The sequence below is a fragment of the Oncorhynchus kisutch genome, unplaced genomic scaffold (genome assembly GCF_002021735.2).
Source record: "Oncorhynchus kisutch isolate 150728-3 unplaced genomic scaffold, Okis_V2 scaffold971, whole genome shotgun sequence".
Lineage (NCBI taxonomy): Eukaryota > Metazoa > Chordata > Actinopteri > Salmoniformes > Salmonidae > Oncorhynchus > Oncorhynchus kisutch.
This window is the reverse complement of record NW_022262916.1, coordinates 54,775-73,162: the sequence shown is the minus strand read 5'-3', so window position 1 is coordinate 73,162 and position 18,388 is coordinate 54,775. Positions and strand designations below refer to the sequence as shown.

Genomic DNA, 18,388 nt, shown 5'->3' with positions numbered 1-18,388 from the left:
CACCATGACTCAGTTCTATCTCTGGACTAACAGCTATCCACTCTGACTAACAGCTATCCACTCTGACTAACAGCTATCCACCCTGACTAACAGCTATCCACTCTGACTAACAGCTATCCACTCTGACTCAGTTCTACCTCTGGACTAACAGCTATCCACCATGACTCAGTTCCATCTCTGGACTAACAGCTATCCACCATGACTAACAGCTATCCACCATGACTCAGTTCTATCTCTGGACTAACAGCTATCCACTCTGACTCAGTTCTATCTCTGGACTAACAGCTATCCACCATGACTCAGTTCTGTCTCTGGACTAACAGCTATCCACCATGACTCAGTTCTACCTCTGGACTAACAGCTATCCACCATGACTCAGTTCCATCTCTGGACTAACAGCTATCCACCATGACTAACAGCTATCCACTCTGACTCAGTTCTACCTCTGGACTAACAGCTATCCACTCTGACTCAGTTCTACCTCTGGACTAACAGCTATCCACCATGACTCAGTTCCATCTCTGGACTAACAGCTATCCACCATGACTAACAGCTATCCACCATGACTCAGTTCTATCTCTGGACTAACAGCTATCCACTCTGACTCAGTTCTATCTCTGGACTAACAGCTATCCACCCTGACTAACAGCTATCCACCCTGACTAACAGCTATCCACCCTGACTAACAGCTATCCACCCTGACTAACAGCTATCCACTCTGACTAACAGCTATCCACCATGACTCAGTTCTATCTCTGGACTAACAGCTATCCACTCTGACTCAGTTCTATCTCTGGACTAACAGCTATCCACCCTGACTAACAGCTATCCACCCTGACTAACAGCTATCCACCCTGACTAACAGCTATCCACCATGACTCAGTTCTATCTCTGGACTAACAGCTATCCACTCTGACTCAGTTCTATCTCTGGACTAACAGCTATCCACCCTGACTAACAGCTATCCACCATGACTCAGTTCTATCTCTGGACTAACAGCTATCCACCCTGACTAACAGCTATCCACCATGACTAACAGCTATCCACCATGACTCAGTTCTATCTCTGAACTAACAGCTATCCACCATGACTAACAGCTATCCACCATGACTAACAGCTATCCACCATGACTAACAGCTATCCACCATGACTAACAGCTATCCACCATGACTCAGTTCCATCTCTGGACTAACAGCTATCCACCCTGACTAACAGCTATCCACCATGACTAACAGCTATCCACCATGACTAACAGCTATCCACCATGACTCAGTTCTATCTCTGGACTAACAGCTGTCCACTCTGACTCAGTTCTATCTCTGGACTAACAGCTATCCACCATGACTCAGTTTTATCTCTGGACTAACAGCTATCCACCCTGACTAACAGCTATCCACCATGACTAACAGCTATCCACCCTGACTAACAGCTATCCACCATGACTCAGTTCTATCTCTGGACTAACAGCTATCCACTCTGACTCAGTTCTATCTCTGGACTAACAGCTATCCACCCTGACTAACAGCTATCCACCATGACTAACAGCTATCCACTCTGACTCAGTTCTATCTCTGGACTAACAGCTATCCACTCTGACTAACAGCTATCCACTCTGACTAACAGCTATCCACTCTGACTAACAGCTATCCACTCTGACTCAGTTCTATCTCTGGACTAACAGCTATCCACCATGACTCAGTTTTATCTCTGGACTAACAGCTATCCACCCTGACTAACAGCTATCCACCATGACTAACAGCTATCCACCCTGACTAACAGCTATCCACCATGACTCAGTTCTATCTCTGGACTAACAGCTATCCACTCTGACTCAGTTCTATCTCTGGACTAACAGCTATCCACCCTGACTAACAGCTATCCACCCTGACTAACAGCTATCCACCCTGACTAACAGCTATCCACCATGACTCAGTTCTATCTCTGGACTAACAGCTATCCACTCTGACTAACAGCTATCCACCCTGACTAACAGCAATCCACCCTGACTAACAGCTATCCACTCTGACTCAGTTCTATCTCTGGACTAACAGCTATCCACTCTGACTAACAGCTATCCACTCTGACTAACAGCTATCCACTCTGACTCAGTTCTACCTCTGGACTAACAGCTATCCACTCTGACTAACAGCTATCCACCATGACTAACAGCTATCCACCCTGACTAACAGCTATCCACCATGACTAACAGCTATCCACCCTGACTAACAGCTATCCACCATGACTCAGTTCTATCTCTGGACTAACAGCTATCCACTCTGACTCAGTTCTATCTCTGGACTAACAGCTATCCACCATGACTCAGTTTTATCTCTGGACTAACAGCTATCCACCCTGACTAACAGCTATCCACCATGACTAACAGCTATCCACCCTGACTAACAGCTATCCACCATGACTCTGTTCTATCTCTGGACTAACAGCTATCCACTCTGACTCAGTTCTATCTCTGGACTAACAGCTATCCACCCTGACTAACAGCTATCCACCCTGACTAACAGCTATCCACCCTGACTAACAGCTATCCACCCTGACTAACAGCTATCCACCATGACTCAGTTCTATCTCTGGACTAACAGCTATCCACTCTGACTAACAGCTATCCACCCTGACTAACAGCTATCCACCCTGACTAACAGCTATCCACTCTGACTAACAGCTATCCACTCTGACTCAGTTCTATCTCTGGACTAACAGCTATCCACTCTGACTAACAGCTATCCACTCTGACTAACAGCTATCCACTCTGACTCAGTTCTACCTCTGGACTAACAGCTATCCACTCTGACTAACAGCTATCCACTCTGACTAACAGCTATCCACTCTGACTCAGTTCTACCTCTGGACTAACAGCTATCCACCATGACTCAGTTCTGTCTCTGGACTAACAGCTATCCACCATGACTCAGTTCTATCTCTGGACTAACAGCTATCCACCCTGACTAACAGCTATCCACCCTGACTAACAGCTATCCACCATGACTCAGTTCTATCTCTGGACTAACAGCTATCCACCATGACTCAGTTCTATCTCTGGACTAACAGCTATCCACCCTGACTAACAGCTATCCACCCTGACTAATAGCTATCCACCCTGACTCAGTTCTGTCTCTGACTAACAGCTATCCACTCTGACTAACAGCTATCCACCATGACTCAGTTCTATCTCTGGACTAACAGCTATCCACTCTGACTAACAGCTATCCACCCTGACTAACAGCTATCCACCCTGACTAACAGCTATCCACTCTGACTCAGTTCTATCTCTGGACTAACAGCTATCCACTCTGACTAACAGCTATCCACTCTGACTAACAGCTATCCACTCTGACTAACAGCTATCCACTCTGACTCAGTTCTACCTCTGGACTAACAGCTATCCACTCTGACTAACAGCTATCCACTCTGACTAACAGCTATCCACTCTGACTCAGTTCTATCTCTGGACTAACAGCTATCCACCATGACTCAGTTTTATCTCTGGACTAACAGCTATCCACCCTGACTAACAGCTATCCACCATGACTAACAGCTATCCACCCTGACTAACAGCTATCCACCATGACTCAGTTCTATCTCTGGACTAACAGCTATCCACTCTGACTCAGTTCTATCTCTGGACTAACAGCTATCCACCATGACTCAGTTTTATCTCTGGACTAACAGCTATCCACCCTGACTAACAGCTATCCACCATGACTAACAGCTATCCACCCTGACTAACAGCTATCCACCATGACTCAGTTCTATCTCTGGACTAACAGCTATCCACTCTGACTCAGTTCTATCTCTGGACTAACAGCTATCCACCCTGACTAACAGCTATCCACCCTGACTAACAGCTATCCACCCTGACTAACAGCTATCCACCATGACTCAGTTCTATCTCTGGACTAACAGCTATCCACTCTGACTAACAGCTATCCACCCTGACTAACAGCAATCCACCCTGACTAACAGCTATCCACTCTGACTCAGTTCTATCTCTGGACTAACAGCTATCCACTCTGACTAACAGCTATCCACTCTGACTAACAGCTATCCACTCTGACTCAGTTCTACCTCTGGACTAACAGCTATCCACTCTGACTAACAGCTATCCACCATGACTAACAGCTATCCACCCTGACTAACAGCTATCCACCATGACTAACAGCTATCCACCCTGACTAACAGCTATCCACCATGACTCAGTTCTATCTCTGGACTAACAGCTATCCACTCTGACTCAGTTCTATCTCTGGACTAACAGCTATCCACCATGACTCAGTTTTATCTCTGGACTAACAGCTATCCACCCTGACTAACAGCTATCCACCATGACTAACAGCTATCCACCCTGACTAACAGCTATCCACCATGACTCAGTTCTATCTCTGGACTAACAGCTATCCACTCTGACTCAGTTCTATCTCTGGACTAACAGCTATCCACCCTGACTAACAGCTATCCACCCTGACTAACAGCTATCCACCCTGACTAACAGCTATCCACCCTGACTAACAGCTATCCACCATGACTCAGTTCTATCTCTGGACTAACAGCTATCCACTCTGACTAACAGCTATCCACCCTGACTAACAGCTATCCACCCTGACTAACAGCTATCCACTCTGACTAACAGCTATCCACTCTGACTCAGTTCTATCTCTGGACTAACAGCTATCCACTCTGACTAACAGCTATCCACTCTGACTAACAGCTATCCACTCTGACTCAGTTCTACCTCTGGACTAACAGCTATCCACTCTGACTAACAGCTATCCACTCTGACTAACAGCTATCCACTCTGACTCAGTTCTACCTCTGGACTAACAGCTATCCACCATGACTCAGTTCTGTCTCTGGACTAACAGCTATCCACCATGACTCAGTTCTATCTCTGGACTAACAGCTATCCACCCTGACTAACAGCTATCCACCCTGACTAACAGCTATCCACCATGACTCAGTTCTATCTCTGGACTAACAGCTATCCACCATGACTCAGTTCTATCTCTGGACTAACAGCTATCCACCCTGACTAACAGCTATCCACCCTGACTAATAGCTATCCACCCTGACTCAGTTCTGTCTCTGACTAACAGCTATCCACTCTGACTAACAGCTATCCACCATGACTCAGTTCTATCTCTGGACTAACAGCTATCCACTCTGACTAACAGCTATCCACCCTGACTAACAGCTATCCACCCTGACTAACAGCTATCCACTCTGACTCAGTTCTATCTCTGGACTAACAGCTATCCACTCTGACTAACAGCTATCCACTCTGACTAACAGCTATCCACTCTGACTAACAGCTATCCACTCTGACTCAGTTCTACCTCTGGACTAACAGCTATCCACTCTGACTAACAGCTATCCACTCTGACTAACAGCTATCCACTCTGACTCAGTTCTATCTCTGGACTAACAGCTATCCACCATGACTCAGTTTTATCTCTGGACTAACAGCTATCCACCCTGACTAACAGCTATCCACCATGACTAACAGCTATCCACCCTGACTAACAGCTATCCACCATGACTCAGTTCTATCTCTGGACTAACAGCTATCCACTCTGACTCAGTTCTATCTCTGGACTAACAGCTATCCACCATGACTCAGTTTTATCTCTGGACTAACAGCTATCCACCCTGACTAACAGCTATCCACCATGACTAACAGCTATCCACCCTGACTAACAGCTATCCACCATGACTCAGTTCTATCTCTGGACTAACAGCTATCCACTCTGACTCAGTTCTATCTCTGGACTAACAGCTATCCACCCTGACTAACAGCTATCCACCCTGACTAACAGCTATCCACCCTGACTAACAGCTATCCACCATGACTCAGTTCTATCTCTGGACTAACAGCTATCCACTCTGACTAACAGCTATCCACCCTGACTAACAGCTATCCACCCTGACTAACAGCTATCCACTCTGACTCAGTTCTATCTCTGGACTAACAGCTATCCACTCTGACTCAGTTCTATCTCTGGACTAACAGCTATCCACTCTGACTCAGTTCTACCTCTGGACTAACAGCTATCCACTCTGACTAACAGCTATCCACCATGACTAACAGCTATCCACCCTGACTAACAGCTATCCACCATGACTAACAGCTATCCACCCTGACTAACAGCTATCCACCATGACTCAGTTCTATCTCTGGACTAACAGCTATCCACTCTGACTCAGTTCTATCTCTGGACTAACAGCTATCCACCATGACTCAGTTTTATCTCTGGACTAACAGCTATCCACCCTGACTAACAGCTATCCACCATGACTAACAGCTATCCACCCTGACTAACAGCTATCCACCATGACTCAGTTCTATCTCTGGACTAACAGCTATCCACCCTGACTAACAGCTATCCACCCTGACTAACAGCTATCCACCCTGACTAACAGCTATCCACCCTGACTAACAGCTATCCACCCTGACTAACAGCTATCCACCATGACTCAGTTCTATCTCTGGACTAACAGCTATCCACTCTGACTAACAGCTATCCACCCTGACTAACAGCTATCCACCCTGACTAACAGCTATCCACTCTGACTAACAGCTATCCACTCTGACTCAGTTCTATCTCTGGACTAACAGCTATCCACTCTGACTAACAGCTATCCACTCTGACTAACAGCTATCCACTCTGACTAACAGCTATCCACTCTGACTCAGTTCTACCTCTGGACTAACAGCTATCCACTCTGACTAACAGCTATCCACTCTGACTAACAGCTATCCACTCTGACTCAGTTCTACCTCTGGACTAACAGCTATCCACCATGACTCAGTTCTGTCTCTGGACTAACAGCTATCCACCATGACTCAGTTCTATCTCTGGACTAACAGCTATCCACCCTGACTAACAGCTATCCACCCTGACTAACAGCTATCCACCATGACTCAGTTCTATCTCTGGACTAACAGCTATCCACCATGACTCAGTTCTATCTCTGGACTAACAGCTATCCACCCTGACTAACAGCTATCCACCCTGACTAATAGCTATCCACCCTGACTCAGTTCTGTCTCTGACTAACAGCTATCCACTCTGACTAACAGCTATCCACCATGACTCAGTTCTATCTCTGGACTAACAGCTATCCACTCTGACTAACAGCTATCCACCCTGACTAACAGCTATCCACCCTGACTAACAGCTATCCACTCTGACTCAGTTCTATCTCTGGACTAACAGCTATCCACTCTGACTAACAGCTATCCACTCTGACTCAGTTGTATCTCCTAAGAGAGGAGTGGAGGACAGGAGATGAGATGATGTCAGAGGGACCAGCATGTTTTCACCTGTTACTCAGTATGTCCTTCTCTTTGTTATGGTCCCGGTTGGTTAGGTCTAAATCAGTCAGCTGCTCCAGAGGGTCCCGGAGTGCCTGACAACACACACGATCTACGGTTACAACACACCCCATCTACACACACACAATCTACACACACACACACCCCATTTACGGTTACAACACATCTACACACACACACCCCATCTATACACACACACCCCATCTACACACACACACCCCATCTACACACACACACACCCCATCTATACACACACACCCCATCTACACACACACACCCCATCTATACACACACACACCCCATCTACACACACACCCCATCTACGGTTACAAAACACACACCCCATCTACACACACACACCCCATCTATACACACACACCCCATCTACACACACACACCCCATCTACACACACACACACCCCATCTACACACACACACACCCCATCTATACACACACACCCCATCTACACACACACACCCCATCTACACACACACACCCCATCTACGGTTACAACACACACACCCCATCTATACACACACACCCCATCTACACACACACACACACCCCATCTACGGTTACAACACACACACCCCATCTACACCCACACACACACCCCATCTACACACACACACACCCCATCTATACACACACACCCCATCTACGGTTACAAAACACACACCCCATCTACACACACACACCCCATCTATGGTTACAACACACACACCCCATCTACGGTTACAACACACACACCCCATCTACACACACACACCCCATCTATGGTTACAACACACACACCCCATCTACGGTTACAACACACACACCCCATCTACACACACACACACACACACACTCCATCTACACACACACCCCCCATCTACAACACACACACCCCATCCACAGTTACAACACACACACCCCATCTACACACACACCCCCCATCTACACACACACACACCCCATCTACACACACACACCCCATCTACAGTTACAACACACACACACCCCATCTATGGTTACAACACACACACACCCCATCTATACACACACACACCCCATCTACACACACACACACCCCATCTACACACACACACCCGATCTATGGTTACAACACACACACCCCATCTACACACACCCCATCTACAGCCACACTCCATCTACACACACACACCCCATCTACACACACACACACACACCCCCCATCTACACACACACACACACACACACACCCCATCTACACACACACACACCCCATCTATACACACACACACACCATCTACGGTTACAACACACTGAGGTGCGAAAGACACACACACACACCCCATCTACACACACACACCCCATCTACAGACACACACCACCATCTATTGTTACAACGCCATGGAAACAAAACAAACAAACACACACACTTGTAATGTACGTACAACCCGTCCCACACGTACCTTGAGAGTGGTGAACTGGTAGGGGACAAGGCCTTTAAAAGACTCATGAATCCCACTCATCACACAGGCGGTCCTCTCCCAGAACTGGAGGAGGGTGATCTGGAAAGATACTGTATTAACACACACACAGACCACTACTATGCAACGACAGACAGACAGACCTGGTAGAACAGAGGGAGGGAGACAGCCAGACAGACAGGCAGACAGGCAGACCTGGTAGAACATAGGGAGGGAGACAGACAGGCAGACCTGGTATGTGCAGAGGGAGGGAGGGAGGGAGGGAGGGAGGGAGGGAGGGAGACAGACAGACAGACAGACAGACAGACAGACAGACAGACAGACAGACAGACAGACAGACAGGCAGACAGGCAGACAGGCAGACAGGCAGACAGACCTGTTATGTGCAGAGGGAGGGAGACAGACAGACAGACAGGCAGACAGACCTGGTATGTGCAGAGGGAGGGAGACAGACAGACAGACAGACAGACAGATAGGCAAACAGACCTGGTAGAACAGAGGGAGGGAGACAGCCAGACAGACAGGCAGACAGGCAGACCTGGTATGTGCAGAGGGAGGGAGACAGACAGACAGACAGACAGACAGACAGACAGACAGACAGACAGACAGACAGACAGACAGACAGACAGACAGACAGACAGACAGACAGACAGACCTGTTATGTGCAGAGGGAGGGAGACAGACAGACAGGCAGACAGACAGATAGGCAAACAGACCTGGTAGAACAGAGGGAGGGACACAGACAGACAAGCAGACAGACAGACAGATAGGCAGACAGACCTGGTATGTGCAGAGAGAGTGAGACAGCATGTTACAACGGGAGGCTCCCAGCATGTCAACCTTCTGACACACATCGTTCTTCAGCTTCTCAAACAGGTCCTTCGAACCTCTGACCTGGGACTGCACCTGGTGGGCCATACACACAGGTTAACACACACAGGGTAACACACACAGCACCTGGTGGGCCACACACACAGGGTAACACACCTTGCGGAACTTGTCCAGATGTTTACAGGTGTCCGGGTCGAGTTCCTGAGAGACGTCCTTCATCCAGAGCAGCGCTCCACGGTATTCCGTCCTGGATTTCTCCATCCGGGTCACGGTCAGGAGCGTGTCAGCGATCGCACGCCGCCGAAACGTCTCCACCTCCTGCTCCATCCGGTGTAGGGGCGGGCACAGGACCAGCCTGACACATAAACATTAACATAGCAGATCCAGTATTAACTCTGGGGGCGGGCACAGGACCAGCCTGACCTATTAACATAGCAGATCTAGGATTAAATCTGGGGGTGGGCACAGGACCAGCCTGAAATATTAACATAGCAGATCCAGGATTAACTCTGGGGGTGGGCACAGGATCAGCCTGACACAAACATTAACATAGCAGATCCAGTATTAACTCTGGGGGCGGGCACAGGACCAGCCTGACACATAAACATAGCAGATCTAGTATTAACTCTGGGGGCAGGCACAGGACCAGCCTGACATATTAAAATAGCAGATCCAGTATTAACTATGGGGGTGGGCACAGGACCAGCCTGAAACATTAACATAGCAGATCCAGTATTAACTCTGGGGGTGGGCACAGGACCAGCCTGACACATAAACATTAACATAGCAGATCCAGTATTAACTCTGGGGGCGGGCACAGGACCAGCCTGACACATAAACATAGCAGACCTAGTATTAACTCTGGGGGCGGGCACAGGACCAGCCTGACACAAACATTATCATAGCAGATCCAGTATTAACTCCGGGGACGGGCACAGGACCAGCCTGATGCATAAACATTAACATAGCAGATCCAGTATTAACTCTGGGGGAGGGCACAGGACCAGCCTGACACAAACATTAACATAGCAGATCCAGTATTAACTCTGGGGGCAGGCACAGGACCAGCCTGACACATTAACATAGCAGATCCAGTATTAACTCTGGGGGTGGGCACAGGACCAGCCTGATGCATAAACATTAACATAGCAGATCCAGTATTAACTCTGGGGGAGGGCACAGGACCAGCCTGACACAAACATGAACATAGCAGATCCAGTATTAACTCTGGGGGCAGGCACAGGACCAGCCTGACACATTAACATAGCAGATCCAGTATTAACTCTGCGGGTGGGCACAGGACCAGCCTGACACATAAACATTAACATAGCAGATCCAGTATTAACTCTGGGGGCGGGCACAGGACCAGCCTGACACATTAACATAGCAGATCCAGTATTAACTCTGGGGGCGGGCACAGGCCCAGCCAGACACATAAACATAGCAGACCTAGTATTAACTCTGGGGGCTGGCACAGGACCAGCCTGACACATTAACATAGCAGATCCAGTATTAACTGGGGGTGGGCACAGGACCAGCCTGACACATAAACATGAACATAGCAGATCCATTATTAACTCTGGGGACAGGCACAGGACCAGCCTGACACATTAACATAGCAGATCCAGTATTAACTCTGGGGGCAGGCACAGGACCAGCCTGACACATTAACATAGCAGATCCAGTATTAACTCTGGGGGCGGGCACAGGACCAGCCTGACACATAAACATTAACATAGCAGATCCAGTATTAACTCTGGGGGCAGGCACAGGACCAGCCTGACACATAAACATGAACATAGCAGACCCATTATTAACTCTGGGGACGGGCACAGGACCAGCCTGACACATAAGCATTAACATAGCAGATCCAGTATTAACTCTGGGGGCAGGCACAGGACCAGCCTGACACATTAACATAGCAGATCCAGTATTAACTCTGGGGGCAGGCACAGGACCAGCCTGACACATTAACATAGCAGATCCAGTATTAACTCTGGGGGCGGGCACAGGACCAGCCTGACATTTTAACATTAACATCGCAGATCCAGTATTAACTCTGGGGACGGGCACAGGACCAGCCTGACACATAAACATTAACATAGCAGATCCAGTATTAACTCTGGGGCGGGCAACACAGGGCCTTGCTGGGTTAGGGGTTATGATGGTTCTGACCTCTGCTTGGCCGAGGCACACAGGGCCTTGCTAGTTGCGTCCATCATGTTGCCAGCCTTGGTGCGGTCGTGTTCTGCCTGGAACCTCAGAAACATCCCCAACTCATTCTCCTCCTGAGACAGATCTGGAACACAGGAATGTCATACCTCAACATAACCTAACCCAACCTCAACATAACCCTCCTGAGACAGGTCTGGAACACAGGAATGTCATAACCTAACCTCAACATAACCTAACCCTCCTGAGACAGGTCAGGAACACAGGAATGTCATAACCTAACCCTCCTGAGACAGGTCTGAAACAGAGGAATGTCATAACCTAACCCTCCTGAGACAGGTCTGGAACACACAGGGAGGGAGTTATGTTATGTTACTGTCTATTTCGTGGTCTGTCTTTAATAAAGTGGTAACCATAGTAACAGGGGTAACTCACGTGTGATCCTTCGCTGGTATTTCTCAATCACCTTCAACAGCTCAGTGGAGGTGGTCTGTACCGAGTGGAACAACTAGAGACAGACAGACAGACAAGACAACGGGTGTGTGAGTGCAAACATACACTATACAATCCAGACAGTAACAGTGGGTCCAGCCAGCCAGAAACAGTGGATCCAGCCAGACAGTAACAGTGGGTCCAGCCAGTCAGACAGTAATAGTGGGTCCAGACAGACAGTAATAGTGGGTCCAGCCAGACAGTAACAGTGGGTCCAGCCAGCCAGACAGTAACAGTGGGTCCAGCCAGACAGTAACAGTGGGTCCAGCCAGCCAGACAGTAACAGTGGGTCCAGCCAGCCAGACAGTAATAGTGGGTCCAGCCAGCCAGACAGTAATAGTGGGTCCAGCCAGCCAGTAACAGTGGGTCCAGCCAGCCAGACAGTAACAGTGGGTCCAGCCAGCCAGTAACAGTGGGTCCAGCCAGTCAGACAGTAACAGTGGGTCCAGCCAGTCAGACAGTAACAGTGGGTCCAGCCAGCCAGTAACAGTGGGTCCAGCCAGCCAGACAGTAACAGTGGGTCCAGCCAGCCAGACAGTAACAGTGGGTCCAGCCAGCCAGACAGTACCAGTGGGTCCAGCCAGCCAGACAGTACCAGTGGGTCCAGCCAGCCAGACAGTAACAGTGGGTCCAGCCAGACAGTACCAGTGGGTCCAGCCAGCCAGACAGTACCAGTGGGTCCAGCCAGCCAGACAGTAACAGTGGGTCCAGCCAGCCAGACAGTAACAGTGGGTCCAGTGTGTTGTGACAAGGTAGGGGTGGTATACAGAAGATAGCCCTCAAATAAGCAAAGAGTAGCAACAGTCCATCATTACTTTAGGACATTTAAGGTCAGTCAATTCAGGAACATTTCAAGAACTTCTAAAGTTTCTTCAAGTGCAGTCACAAAAACCATCAAGATATATGATGAAACTGTCTCTTATGAGGACCGCCACAGGAAAGGAAGACCCAGAGTTACCTCTGCTGCAGAGGATAAGTTCATTAGAGTTAACTGCACCTCAGACTGCAGCCCAAATAAATGCTTCAAGTAACAGACACATCTCAACATCAACTGTTCAGAGGAGACTACGTGGATCAGGCCTTCGTGGTCAAATTGCTGCAAAGAAAACACTACTAAGAGACTTGCTTGGGCCAAGAAACATGAGCAATGAACATTAGACCTGTGGAAATCTGTCCTTTGGTCTGATGAGTCCAAATTTGAGATTTTTGGTTCCAACCACCGTGTCTTTGAGAGACGCAGAGTAGGTAAACGGATGATTTCCGCATGTGTAGTTCCCACCGTGAAGCATGGAGGAGGTTTGTGCTTAGTGGAACTATCATTTGTTTTTCTTCTTTTTTCGGGGGGGGATTTTACCCCCTTTTCTCCCCAATTTCGTGGTATCCAATTGTTAGTAGCTATTATCTTGTAGGGAGAGACGAAGGTCGAAAGTCATGTGTCCTCCGATACACAACCCAACCAAGCCGCACTGCTTCATAACACAGTGCGCATCCCACCCGGAAGCCAGCCGCACCAATGTGTCGGAGGGAACACCGTGCACCTGGCAACCTTTGTTAGCGCGCACTGCGCCCAGCCCGCCACAGGAGTCGCTGGTGCGCGATGAGACAAGGATATCCCTACCGGCCAAACCCTCCCTAACCCGGACGACGCTAGGCCAATTGTGCGTCGTCCCACGGACCTCCCGGTCGCGGCCGGTTACGACAGAGCCTGGGCACGAACCCAGAGTCTCTGGTGGCACCACTGCGCCACCCGGGATGCCCCTATAATTTGTTTTTCAACAGGACAATGACCCAAAACACACCTCCAGGCTGTGTAAGGGCTATTTGACCAAGAAGGAGAGTGATGGAGTGCTGCATCAGATGACCTAGCCTCCCCAATCACCCGACCTCAACCCAACTGAGATGGTTTGGAATGAGTTGGACCGCAGAGTGAAGGAAAAGCAGCCAACAATTGCTCAGCATATGTGGGAACTCCTTCAAAACTGTTGGAAAAGCATTCCTCATGAAGCTGGTTGAGAGAATGCCAAGAGTGTGCAAAGCTGTCATTAAGGCAAAGGGTGGCTACTTTGAAGAATATAACTTTTTTTTTTTTAAACACACATTTTCTACATGATTCCATATGTGTTATTTCATAGTTTTGATGTCTTCACTATTATTATACAATGTAGAATAGTAAAAATAAAGAAAAACCCTTGAATGAGTAGGTGTGTATAAAACTGGTACTGTGGGTGTGTCCAGGCTGTTGACTGGTACTGTGGGTGTGTCCAGACTGGTACTGTAGGTGTGTCCAGACTGTTGACTGGTACTGTAGGTGTGTCCAGACTGTTGACTGGTACTGTGGGTGTGTCCAGACTGTTGACTGGTACTGTGGGTGTGTCCAGACTGTTGAGCCTGCGTCAGGAGTACTTTGTTATCCTCAAAGCGAGCGAAGAAGGTGTTTAGCTTGTCTGGGAGCAAGACGTCGGTGTCCGCGACGTGGCTGGTTTTACATTTATAATCCGTGATTGTCTGGATTCCATGCCACATGCGTCTTGAGTCTGAGCCGTTGAATTGCGACTCCACAGAGACAGAAAGAAACAGAGACAGACACAGAAAGACAGAAACAGAAGGACAGAAACAGAAGGACAGAAACAGAAGGACAGAAAGAAACAAACAAAGACAGACAAAGAACAACCAAGAAAGACCAACAGAGACAGAGAAAGACAGTGAGAGAAAAACAGAGACAGAGACAAAGACAGAGAGAGAAAGACATACAGACAGACAGGACAGACAAAGACACAGACTGACACAGAAAGACAGAGAGAGACAGACAGAGACAAAGACAGAGATAGAAAGACAGACAGAGGCAGAGAAAGACACAGACACAGAAAGACAGAAACAGAGAAAGAGAGACACAGCAGCACCTAGATCTTATGCACAGATTCTGTCAGACCTGGGCCCTGACAGTAAATCTCAGTAAGACCAAAATAATGGTGTTCCAAAAAAGGTCCAGTCACCAGGACCACAAATACAAATTCCATCTAGACACTGTTGCCCTAGAGCACACAAAAAACTATACATACCTTGGCCTAAACATCAGCGCCACAGGTAACTTCCACAAAGCTGTGAACGATCTGAGAGACAAGGCAAGAAGGGCATTCTATGCCATCAAAAGGAACATAAATTTCAACATACCAATTAGGATTTGGCTACAAATACTTGAATCAGTCAGAGAGTCCATTGCCCTTTATGGTTGTGAGGTCTGGGGTCCGCTCACCAACCAAGACTTCACAAAATGGGACAAACACCAAATTGAGACTCTGCACGCAGAATTCTGCAAAAATATCCTCCGTGTACAACGTAGAACACGAAATAATGCATGCAGAGCAGAATTAGGCTGATACCCACTAATTATCAAAATCCAGAAAAGAGCCGTTAAATTCTATAACCACCTAAAAGGAAGCGATTCCCAAACCTTCCATAACAAAGCCATCACCTACAGAGAGATGAACCTGGAGAAGAGTCCCCTAAGCAAGCTGGTCCTGGGGCTCTGTTCACAAACACAAACACACCCTACAGAGCCCCAGGACAGCAGCACAATTAGACAATTGTTTTCATGAGAAAACAAAAATATAATTACTTGACACATTGGAAAGAATTAACAAAAAAACAGAGCAAACTAGAATGCTATTTGGCCCTACACAGAGAGTACACAGCGGCGGAATACCTGACCACTGTGACTGACCCAAAATTAAGGAAAGCTTTGACTATGTACAGACTCAGTGAGCATAGCCTTGCTATTGAGAAAGGCCGCCGTAGGCAGACATGGCTCTCAAGAGAAGACAGGCTATGTGCTCACTGCCCACAAAATGAGGTGGAAACTGAGCTGTACTTGAACTCCCATATCTACTGGGTGAAATTCCACAGTGTGCCATTGTAACAGGGTTATATTGGTGATTCCCCTTGCCACTTTATTGTTAAGCCAATGGGTTTTTGGTTTGAGTTTGTCTTGCCTTCACCTACTCAACATGGCATCTTATTGGCTGGTTTGCGTAGCTTGCTTACGAGGGGGGATGTTCCAGTTAGAATCGACCCAGTGAACAAGCACCAAACCAGCGGTAAGTTGTTGGTTGCAAAGCACTGTACATCAAAAGTGATTTTTATACTCTCAAGTGATGATTTAAATGTACAATTTATATCAAATTGTTTGTACATGTTATTCGAACATCACACATAAGATGCAGTGGTTTTTGGAGAATATTTGTTGTGCATTTTGTTGTAGAGAATTCCCGCCAGTACTAGCTAGCAATTTACCGTGTCTGGTGGGGGGGGGGGGTTTCATATATTTTGTACAGTGCGTGAGTGCAGAGTTGGATGGTGAGACGTGCATTGCATGACGTGCAATTTTGTGTCGTTCTTATCAGGTACATTGTTAACGATATTATATTGTAATTGTATTATTTTGGTAACTGCCCAGTGAACAAGCACCAAACCAGCGAATAAAGCTACATGACTGGTGCTACATGTTGGAGTTCCGTGTCGATGACTGATTGTACACAACGCAAGACGAGTACTGTTACACCATCACAGCAGCAAGATTTGTGACCTGTTGCCATGAGAAAAGGGCAACCAGCGAAGAACACACACCATTGTAAATACAACCCATATTTATGCTTATTTATTTTATCTTGTGTCCTTCAACCATTTGTACATTGTTAAAACACTGTATATATATATATATATAATATGACATTTGTAATGTCTTTATTGTTTTGAAACTTCTGTATGTGTAATGTTTGCTGTTAATATTTATTGTTTATTTAACTTTATATATTCACTTTATATATTATCTACCTCACTTGCTTTGGCAATGTTAACACATGTTTCCCATGCCAATAAAGCCCTTGAATTGAATTGAATTGAAACATTGATAAGAAACTATAAAAATCCTTCATAGTGTGATTCCACAGGGAAAACTCTCAAAGCAAAGAGTCAGGTTGTATGAGAACATCTGATCCCTGGCTGATCTGATCATATAGACACACTACTGTTATATCTGTCTGCTAATGTACTATACAGACAGAACTGCAGAACTATCTTACTCTGATCATATAGACACACTACTGTTATATCTGTCTGCTAATGTACTATACAGACAGAACTGCAGAGCTATCTTACTCTGATCATATAGACACACTACTGTTATATCTGTCTGCTAATGTACTATACAGACAGAACTGCAGAGCTATCTTACTCTGATCAGTTAGTAACACGGAGAGATAATTGGACAGGAAACAGAACGTGTGGTTCAGTTAGTAACACAGAGAGATAATTGGACAGGAAACAGAACGTGTGGTTCAGTTAGTAACACAGAGAGATAATTGGACAGGAAACAGAACGTGTGGTTCAGTTAGTAACACAGAGAGATAATTGGACAGGAAACAGAACGTGTGGTTCAGTTAGTAACACAGAGAGAATTGGACGCATGAGACTCTCACTCTCTCTGAGTAACAGTGGGTGAAGCCACCGCGTTAGAGTTAGGGGTTAAAGGTCAGGGTCCTACCTCCAGCTTGGCGTCGAGGTCGGCATCAGAAGACACCACGTTAGAGTTAGGGGTTAAAGGTCAGGGTTCTACCTCCAGCTTGGCGTCGAGGTCAGCATCAGAAGACACCACGTTAGAGTTAGGGGTTAAAGGTCAGGGTCCTACCTCCAGCTTGGCGTCGAGGTCGGCATCAGAAGACACCACGTTAGAGTTAGGGGTTAAAGGTCAGGGTCCTACCTCCAGCTTGGCGTAGAGGTCGGCATCAGAAGACACCACGTTAGAGTTAGGGGTTAAAGGTCAGGGTCCTACCTCCAGCTTGGCGTCGAGGTCGGCATCAGAAGCCACCACGTACTCATCCTCCTTCTTCCCTGTGGCCTTGATCAGAACCTGCTTCGTCTTCCAAAACTTCTTCTGCATGCGGGCCATGACCGAGCTGTCCTCACCTAGCAACGCCCGGCCACCGCTCAGTATGTCACCTGCAAACCTGGAGGGGGTGGTTAGGGTTTCCCCGAGATTACATCTCATGCATTTTCTTTAATTGATTTAAGACTTTTAAAGACAGTGACTTAAGT

General features: G+C 47.4%; 1 protein-coding gene across 1 annotated transcript in view; it reads right to left on the bottom strand.

Moving 5' to 3' along the window:
* LOC109882151 (islet cell autoantigen 1-like protein) overlaps positions 1–18,388 on the bottom strand; it is a 71,787-nt gene that overhangs the window by 38,483 nt on the left and 14,916 nt on the right. Inside the window, exons 3-9 of the mRNA XM_031817264.1 lie at positions 18,126–18,300; positions 12,242–12,314; positions 11,810–11,933; positions 9,791–9,989; positions 9,584–9,709; positions 8,786–8,884; positions 7,334–7,419 (exon numbers count right to left, since the gene is read on the bottom strand). Of these exons, the coding sequence (XP_031673124.1) occupies positions 7,334–7,419; positions 8,786–8,884; positions 9,584–9,709; positions 9,791–9,989; positions 11,810–11,933; positions 12,242–12,314; positions 18,126–18,300 (882 nt within the window). The remainder of the gene's footprint in view (positions 1–7,333; positions 7,420–8,785; positions 8,885–9,583; positions 9,710–9,790; positions 9,990–11,809; positions 11,934–12,241; positions 12,315–18,125; positions 18,301–18,388) is intronic.